Below are 10,197 nucleotides of genomic sequence, written 5' to 3' on the forward strand. Positions count from 1 at the left end.
GAAGACATCTGCTACAAGTCCATAATCGTATAATTTGATATTAACAGTTATTCAGTCAGATATCAAATAACTAGTTGAGTTAAATGCTGCGTTGCTTTACTTTATTATGCTTTACAGCAGTGCATACATAAATGGCTAAACACACAATCAGTGATTTTGCTTTGAATGTTGGAGAATTTGCTTTGAATTTGTTGACCAGTTCACTATTGTGATTTAATACCAACAGGTTCCTCAGAACAAAATGTCCCACAATCCCCACCCCTCCTCAAAACTTGATGTTTTTGTAACGATGGGCGTTGTACTGGTGACAGACACTCGGTAGTCATTGCCGGGGTCAGAGTTGAAGCGTAGCGCAGCAGACCCCGGGAACCAGGCTGCGTCAGGAAAACATATGTTAGTACTGTCGAGTTGAGAGTGCATAGTGCACACTCTGAAGTTGTGAAATATGTATAGGTTAATCACCCTTACAAGGAAGTTGTGAAATACATATTCCAATGTGCTTGCAGCACGTGGACATGCAACCCACAGATGTTGAAATATCGTGTGAAGCACGTCCACTGAAGTAAGATTGGGTTTGATGCTTGTTTGGACCCCAAAAGTATTACCCGGTGGTGCTTAATTAATGCTCATGTGTATATCAGGTGGTTACATTCTTGAGTGGAAAAATATCATTCAAAATATATGTCTGAACGAGGGTGTCCCTACTTGCCACCACAACCTACACAAGTTCCTGTGTGTTCATGTTGCACTAATCACTAAATCATGACCAATTTCTTTCTTTTAATCATAGGATCTTCGGTGTGACGAGCGAACGGTTTAACCACTAGGCAACCCCACCGCTCTAATTAAAAGAGAAGATATTTGTCAACTACATGATTAAAGATGAAATTTAAAAAAATATTTCATGTTTACTTTTCTTGTTTTTTCTAATAATATGTGTTGGCTTACTTGTTTACTGATGTGTGGTGGAGGAAAACTGGGACACATGCCACATCAGAAGAGGCAGCATGACTTGTGACAGCTTATAAGGTATATTGTTCGAGGTATACGTCACGATTACCAATGGTGATGGTCCCAGACAGCAGGTTGGCGGTCTGTACATATGGTAATACATCTGCTTTCTTCTCAGAGCAACCACGTCGTCCGTCATAACCCAGACTTTGAGGTATGTAAAGCCATTGAAATGTGTTTGTGAAAAGACAAGTGTGTTAAATGATACAGTTTAAGTTGAGGCAATACGGTGATGCCTGTATTAAATGTGTCGACTCCCCATAATGCGTTGGGTCTTGCTCCACGAATTGTTTATGTTATGTATATGTTTATGTCATCCCGTCAGCTTGTACCTGACGTTCCTCATGCTATTGACTATAATATACGGGAGTATTTAATGTTGATATTTGGCTCCTTTATCCAGACAATAACATCATGCTTGGTGTATAGTTGTCACAGCGAGATCCTACATGATGTATAGTTGTCTCAGTGAGATCCTGCTTGACACATAGTTGTCTCAGTGAGATCCTGCTTGATACATAGTTGTCTCAGTGAGATCCTACATGATGTATAGTTGTCTCAGTGAGATCCTGCTTGATATATAGTTGTCTCAGTGAGATCCTGCTTGATACATAGTTGTCTCAGTGAGATCCTACATGGTGTATACTTGTCTCAGCGAGATCCTACATGATACATAGTTGTCTCAGTGAGATCCTACATGGTGTATAGTTGTCTCAGTGAGATCCTACATGGTGTATAGTTGTCTCAGTGAGATCCTGCTTGATACATAGTTGTCTCAGTGAGATCCTGCTTGATACATAGTTGTCTCAGTGAGATCCTACGTGATGTATAGTTGTCACAGAGAGATCCTACATGATGTATAGTTGTCTCAGTGAGATCCTGCTTGATACATAATTGTCTCAGTGAGATCCTACTTGATACATAGTTGTCTCAGTGAGATCCTACATGGTGTATAGTTGTCTCAGTGAGATCCTACATGGTGTATAGTTCTCTCAGTGAGATCCTACATGGTGTATAGTTGTCTCAGTGAGATCCTACATGATGTATAGTTGTCTCAGTGAGATCCTACATGATGTATAGTTGTCTCAGTGAGATCCTACATGATGTATAGTTGTCTCAGTGAGATCTCAACATGGTGTATAGTTCTCTCAGTGAGATCCTACATGGTGTATAGTTGTCTCAGTGAGATCCTACATGGTGTATAGTTCTCTCAGTGAGATCCCTACATGGTGTATAGTTGTCTCAGTGAGATCCTACATGATGTATAGTTGTCTCAGTGAGATCCTACATGATGTATAGTTGTCTCAGTGAGATCCTACATGATGTATAGTTGTCTCAGTGAGATCCTTCATGGTGTATAGTTGTCTCAGTGAGATCCTACATGATGTATAGTTGTCTCAGTGAGATCCAACATGGTGTATAGTTCTCTCAGTGAGATCCTACATGGTGTATAGTTGTCTCAGTGAGATCCTACATGGTGTATAGTTCTCTCAGTGAGATCCTACATGGTGTATAGCTGTCTCAGTGAGATCCTACATGATGTATAGTTGTCTCAGTGAGATCCTACATGATGTATAGTTGTCTCAGTGAGATCCTACATGATGTATAGTTGTCTCAGTGAGATCCTACATGGTGTATAGTTGTCTCAGTGAGATCCTACATGATGTATAGTTGTCACAGTGAGATCCTACATGGTGTATAGTTGTCTCAGTGAGATCCTACATGATGTATAGTTGTCTCAGTGAGATCCTATATGATGTATAGTTGTCTCAGTGAGATCCTACATGATGTATAGTTGTCACAGTGAGATCCTACATGGTGTATAGTTGTCTCAGTGAGATCCTACATGATGTATAGTTGTCTCAGTGAGATCCTACATGGTGTATAGTTGTCTCAGTGAGATCCTGCTTGATACATAGTTGTCTCAGTGAGATCCTGCTTGATACATAGTTGTCTCAGTGAGATCCTACGTGATGTATAGTTGTCACAGAGAGATCCTACATGATGTATAGTTGTCTCAGTGAGATCCTGCTTGATACATAATTGTCTCAGTGAGATCCTGCTTGATACATAGTTGTCTCAGTGAGATCCTATATGGTGTATAGTTGTCTCAGTGAGATCCTACATGATGTATAGTTGTCTCAGTGAGATCCTACATGATGTATAGTTGTCTCAGTGAGATCCTACATGATGTATAGTTGTCTCAGTGAGATCCTACATGATGTATAGTTGTCTCAGTGAGATCCTACATGATGTATAGTTGTCTCAGTGAGATCCAACATGGTGTATAGTTCTCTCAGTGAGATCCTACATGGTGTATAGTTGTCTCAGTGAGATCCTACATGGTGTATAGTTCTCTCAGTGAGATCCTACATGGTGTATAGTTGTCTCAGTGAGATCCTACATGATGTATAGTTGTCTCAGTGAGATCCTACATGATGTATAGTTGTCTCAGTGAGATCCTACATGATGTATAGTTGTCTCAGTGACATCCAACATGGTGTATAGTTCTCTCAGTGAGATCCTACATGGTGTATAGTTGTCTCAGTGAGATCCTACATGGTGTATAGTTCTCTCAGTGAGATCCTACATGGTGTATAGTTGTCTCAGTGAGATCCTACATGATGTATAGTTGTCTCAGTGAGATCCTACATGATGTATAGTTGTCTCAGTGAGATCCTACATGATGTATAGTTGTCTCAGTGAGATCCTACATGGTGTATAGTTGTCTCAGTGAGATCCTACATGATGTATAGTTGTCTCAGTGAGATCCTACATGGTGTATAGTTGTCTCAGTGAGATCCTACATGGTGTATAGTTCTCTCAGTGAGATCCTACATGATGTATAGTTGTCTCAGTGAGATCCTACATGGTGTATAGTTGTCTCAGTGAGATCCTGCTTGATACATAGTTGTCTCAGTGAGATCCTGCTTGATACATAGTTGTCTCAGTGAGATCCTACGTGATGTATAGTTGTCACAGAGAGATCCTACATGATGTATAGTTGTCTCAGTGAGATCCTGCTTGATACATAATTGTCTCAGTGAGATCCTACTTGATACATAGTTGTCTCAGTGAGATCCTACATGGTGTATAGTTGTCTCAGTGAGATCCTACATGATGTATAGTTGTCTCAGTGAGATCCTACATGATGTATAGTTGTCTCAGTGAGATCCTACATGATGTATAGTTTTCTCAGTGAGATCCTACATGATACATAATTGTCACAGCGAGATCCTACATGATGTATAGTTGTCTCAGTGAGACCCTACATGGTGTATAGTTCTCTCAGTGAGATCCTACATGATGTATAGTTGTCTCAGTGAGATCCTACATGATGTATAGTTGTCTCAGTGAGATCCTACATGATGTATAGTTGTCTCAGTGAGATCCAACATGGTGTATAGTTCTCTCAGTGAGATCCTACATGGTGTATAGTTGTCTCAGTGAGATCCTACATGGTGTATAGTTCTCTCAGTGAGATCCTACATGGTGTATAGTTGTCTCAGTGAGATCCTACATGATGTATAGTTGTCTCAGTGAGATCCTACATGATGTATAGTTGTCTCAGTGAGATCCTACATGATGTATAGTTGTCTCAGTGAGATCCAACATGGTGTATAGTTCTCTCAGTGAGATCCTACATGGTGTATAGTTGTCTCAGTGAGATCCTACATGGTGTATAGTTCTCTCAGTGAGATCCTACATGGTGTATAGTTGTCTCAGTGAGATCCTACATGATGTATAGTTGTCTCAGTGAGATCCTACATGATGTATAGTTGTCTCAGTGAGATCCTACATGATGTATAGTTGTCTCAGTGAGATCCTACATGGTGTATAGTTCTCTCAGTGAGATCCTACATGGTGTATAGTTGTCTCAGTGAGATCCTACATGGTGTATAGTTCTCTCAGTGAGATCCTACATGGTGTATAGTTGTCTCAGTGAGATCCTACATGATGTATAGTTGTCTCAGTGAGATCCTGCTTGATACATAGTTGTCTCAGTGAGATCCTACATGGTGTATAGTTGTCTCAGCGAGATCCTACATGATACATAGTTGTCTCAGTGAGATCCTACATGGTGTATAGTTGTCTCAGTGAGATCCTACATGGTGTATAGTTGTCTCAGTGAGATCCTGCTTGATACATAGTTGTCTCAGTGAGATCCTGCTTGATACATAGTTGTCTCAGTGAGATCCTACGTGATGTATAGTTGTCACAGAGAGATCCTACATGATGTATAGTTGTCTCAGTGAGATCCTGCTTGATACATAATTGTTTCAGTGAGATCCTACTTGATACATAGTTGTCTCAGTGAGATCCTACATGGTGTATAGTTGTCTCAGTGAGATCCTACATGATGTATAGTTGTCTCAGTGAGATCCTACATGATGTATAGTTGTCTCAGTGAGATCCTACATGATGTATAGTTTTCTCAGTGAGATCCTACATGATACATAATTGTCACAGCGAGATCCTACATGATGTATAGTTGTCTCAGTGAGACCCTACATGGTGTATAGTTCTCTCAGTGAGATCCTACATGATGTATAGTTGTCTCAGTGAGATCCTACATGATGTATAGTTGTCTCAGTGAGATCCTACATGATTTATAGTTGTCTCAGTGAGATCCTACATGGTGTATAGTTCTCTCAGTGAGATCCTACATGGTGTATAGTTGTCTCAGTGAGATCCTACATGGTGTATAGTTCTCTCAGTGAGATCCTACATGGTGTATAGTTGTCTCCAGTGAGATCCTACATGATGTATAGTTGTCTCAGTGAGATCCTACATGATGTATAGTTGTCTCAGTGAGATCCTACATGATGTATAGTTGTCTCAGTGAGATCCAACATGGTGTATAGTTCTCTCAGTGAGATCCTACATGGTGTATAGTTGTCTCAGTGAGATCCTACATGGTGTATAGTTCTCTCAGTGAGATCCTACATGGTGTATAGTTGTCTCAGTGAGATCCTACATGATGTATAGTTGTCTCAGTGAGATCCTACATGATGTATAGTTGTCTCAGTGAGATCCTACATGATGTATAGTTGTCTCAGTGAGATCCTACATGGTGTATAGTTGTCTCAGTGAGATCCTACATGATGTATAGTTGTCACAGTGAGATCCTACATGGTGTATAGTTGTCTCAGTGAGATCCTACATGATGTATAGTTGTCTCAGTGAGATCCTATATGATGTATAGTTGTCTCAGTGAGATCCTACATGATGTATAGTTGTCACAGTGAGATCCTACATGGTGTATAGTTGTCTCAGTGAGATCCTACATGATGTATAGTTGTCTCAGTGAGATCCTACATGATGTATAGTTGTCTCAGTGAGATCCTACATGATGTATAGTTGTCTCAGTGAGATCCTACATGATGTATAGTTGTCTCAGTGAGATCCTACATGATGTATACTTGCTTCAGTGAGATCCTACATGATGTATAGTTGTCTCAGTGAGATCCTACATGATGTATAGTTTTCTCAGTGAGATCCTACATGATGTATAGTTGTCACAGTGAGATCTTACATGATGTATAGTTGTCTCAGTGAGATCCTACATGATGTATAGTTGTCACATTGAGATCCTACATGATGTATAGTTGTCTCAGTGAGATCCTACATGGTGTATATTTGTCTCAGTAAGATGTATAGTTGTTTCAGTAAGAACCAACATGATGTATATTTGTCTGAGGCGGCACACATAATAAACCTATTATAAACGGTTCGAATCCCAGTTCGTCACGTCGTGTTTGCAGGTTTGTCTGCACCATACACTAGCTTAATCAACGTGGTGAATGTCTGTTCCCCTTACGGCGTCCTGCATATCTATCTGACACGCTTCATATAACTGGGGGGCGGTGGGGTAGCGTCGAAGACCCGGGTTTGCTTTCCCACATAGGTACATTGTCCGAAGCGTGTGTGAAGCCCATTTTTGGTACACACACACACCCCGTGATATTGCTGGAATATTGCTTTAATTATCTAGACTCTAGTTATCATTCATTATTGCAAACTTTGTCGTGTTATAGAATGGCGCCTGTAGAACCTTTCCGTGTCAAGATGGTGGAACCGTTACCAAACATCACCAGGGACGAGAGAGTGAATAAAATGCTGGAAACTGGTTACAACCCTTTCAAGGTTCCAGATCGACTGGTTACATTTGATCTTTGGACGGATTCTGGAGCAACGGCAATGAGCAGTCAGCAGTGGGCAGCCATGATGGAATCAGAAGAAGGGTCTTTTATTCCTGACAGTTATTTCCAGTTCTGTGAAACCGTTGAATCTCTTACAGGTTTCCCTCATATACTGCCAGTTCACCAGGGAAGGGCAGCGGAGCACGCTCTCTTCTCGGTGCTCGTTAAGCCAGGGTTTAAACTCTTCAGTAACACATTCTATGCTACAACTAAAGGCAATGCTCAACTTGTTGAAATGACAACTACCCAACTTCCTTGCACGTGGGTCGATGGTGCACCTTTCAATGGTAATATCGACTGCGAGAAACTGGAAGAAGAACTTGCTGGGTTGGAGTCAGACCATGCTATGGTTGTCCTGACACTGACCAGCAATAACCAGGCAGGACAGCCAGTATCCATGGCAAACATGAAGCGTACGTCTGAGATTTGCCATGAGAAGGGTATTGTTATGTTTATGGACGGATGTCGCTTTGCAGAAAATGCCTACTTTATCAAAATGCGTGACAGGACGTATGCAAACTGTTCGGCCAGAGACATTGCTCGTGAGATGTTTTCCTATTTCGACGGTTTGTACCTATCCGCTAAAAAGGACGGATTGTGCAATACTGGTGGACTTCTGGCAGTCAGAAATGAAGACCTGTTCTTGGAACTTCGGGTCCGGTTAAACCAAACAGAAGGGAAATGGAGACTCGGAGGTCTTGCCAGCAGAGATCACCGAGCCATTGCGACAGGATTATTGGAAGGCATTGAAGACAGATATTTGAAGTATCGCATTGAAACACTGGCACAGTTCGGAGATTTACTGAAGAAAGCTGGAGCGGCTGTTGTTGAACCGGTTGGAAGTGCAGTGTACGTCAACGCCGCTAAATGCTTGCCTCATATTCCAACCTACCAGTATCCAGCTTGGGCCCTGAACTGTGCCCTGTTTGTTGAAGGGGGCATACGTGGAACTCATCTTCCAGATGTCTTGTATGTCGAGGACAGTAGTGACCGTGACCATCGGAAACATTTCGTTAAACTCTGCATTCCAAGGAGAGCGTACACCTTGTCGCACTTGATTTATGTTGCAGACATATTCAAACAAATTATAGCGAAAATGGAAAGAGTGTCTGGAATGAGAATTGTCAACGGAGACCATTATTACAAAGTTGAGATGGCACCCGTGGTGTAAACCTTCTGTGAACACCGAGAATACGACTCGACAGACCAGCACACAACAACCCTCCCTTACTCGTGCAACGGTTGTCCTTTCTGCATTAATTTCTCATTTAGAAAATGGAGACATGTAGTTTGCAAGGGAAAGCGTGTATACATAGTTTGTTTTTTTGTGGAGTTTTTTGTGCAAAATTTATTCAGGGATCACCATTTAAAACGAAAATGGTTTTGAATGAGTAATTACTGTGTTAAAATGAATTTCTTGTCACCTTGTCAATGTGATTCAATGAATGTTTATGATTTGCACGTTGGCCATAGGCCTTTACACCAAAATGACCTCTCTCAACCTTGATCGAGCAACCTCTGAACAAGAGTCACGTGACACTTTCCTAGTAGCAACGTCCCCGGATGTAACTGAACAGGTGTGAAGTATAAACACCACAAGCTGGAGCTACAGGAATCTGGCAACAGCTGATGTTTGATAGAGTTGGATAGAGGATTGATATTGTACACTGTACAGGTTATAGGTGTTACATTGTATTACTTTGTCACGTAATATCTACGTATGAGCAAACATTGACATTAACTTAAGGAGGAGAAGTTGCTTTGTGAATAAAGACAGAATGAAAAACACATTTAAAAGTTATATTTCTTTGCTATTTTAAGTATTGCAACGTGATTGGTTTCAGTGATTACATATTCCAGTATCCAGGCATCACTGGGGTCTATCAGCAGTATATTTGGACGAGGGCAGCCACGTTGTTGGATGACGTAGATGCAAGCCAGGCTACTCAAGGCTGACCACCTGACCCTCTTCACAGCCAAAGAAAATATGCTACTGAAACCTATTCTGACCCCAAATAGGCATGCGGGGATAGGCTCCAAAACATCAGCTGTATATATTTCTCAGGACTAGGCGATCAGAACGTGTTATCATGGTGTGTGAAAACCACACTTAAATGACATATTTGTTAGCGGTAGTGATGGAAATAACGCAGTGTGACGTCCTGAAAAGGGTATACAGTATTGTGGCTGACTGGTAATACTGACGTTCGTACATAGCCTCCAGTTGTTACTGAGTAGACTATTCAAGGATATTGTATCACCTGAACAATATTAAAACACTAAACATCAGTTTAAAGAATCTCGAACTTCTAAGACCGCCTTTGTAAAACGTGAAACTAAAAACCCATGTGTCTGCACACGACCACAACGATCATATCGAATCTGATTACGTGTTTCGTCAGGACTTGTAAGCCTGTCATTGATCAACATCTTCAGTCCCGGATTTGGACATTTTGTCCCGTGATGCAGCTTCTGCAACGCCATTCTTTCCATGGTGTGTAAATCAGTGTACATCTCAACACTTTCGCTCATTCATTAAAGTGCCAAGGTGCATTTGATCTATTCTATCATCATCGATTTCACACAAAAAAATGTATGTCTTTGTGAAATACGTTTACTCGAGGATTGAATTGAAGCGACTTAATATTGTCACCAATAAATAACAGCAACGGAACACTGTCCAAATTCATAAGAGAATTCTCAGAGTCCATCTTACGATTCCGACCATATATTGAGCATGTGGTTATGAATGACCATCACGCAGTTCTGATACAGCTGTTGGCGAAAAGGTGAGCGTATCCTGCCACACCCTGACACCCGTCACAAACACATGCAACGTCTAGTCAACTGTGCACTGCTGAAACAGTACGGACACGTTTGGGACGAATAAAAAAAAGGCAATTATATTTGATACGCCAAATTTGGAAACGCCTCTATAAAACCTTTGGTAGGCTATTGTTATTGTTACTGTTGAGCGCTGCGG

At 41.1% G+C, this 10,197-nt stretch overlaps 1 protein-coding gene across 1 annotated transcript; it reads left to right on the forward strand.

Moving 5' to 3' along the window:
• The first annotated feature begins 1,007 nt into the window (after positions 1–1,007).
• On the forward strand, positions 1,008–8,565 carry LOC124268897 (tryptophanase 1-like). The gene is made up of 2 exons (XM_046703918.1): positions 1,008–1,165; positions 7,050–8,565. Exon 2 carries the CDS (start codon positions 7,051–7,053, stop codon positions 8,383–8,385), a length of 1,335 nt encoding a protein of 444 aa, XP_046559874.1. The 5' UTR covers positions 1,008–1,165; position 7,050; the 3' UTR covers positions 8,386–8,565.
• The last annotated feature ends 1,632 nt before the right edge of the window (positions 8,566–10,197 follow it).

Source organism: Haliotis rubra, unplaced genomic scaffold (genome assembly GCF_003918875.1).
Source record: "Haliotis rubra isolate DU_JTF1 unplaced genomic scaffold, ASM391887v1 Scf140, whole genome shotgun sequence".
NCBI lineage: Eukaryota > Metazoa > Mollusca > Gastropoda > Lepetellida > Haliotidae > Haliotis > Haliotis rubra.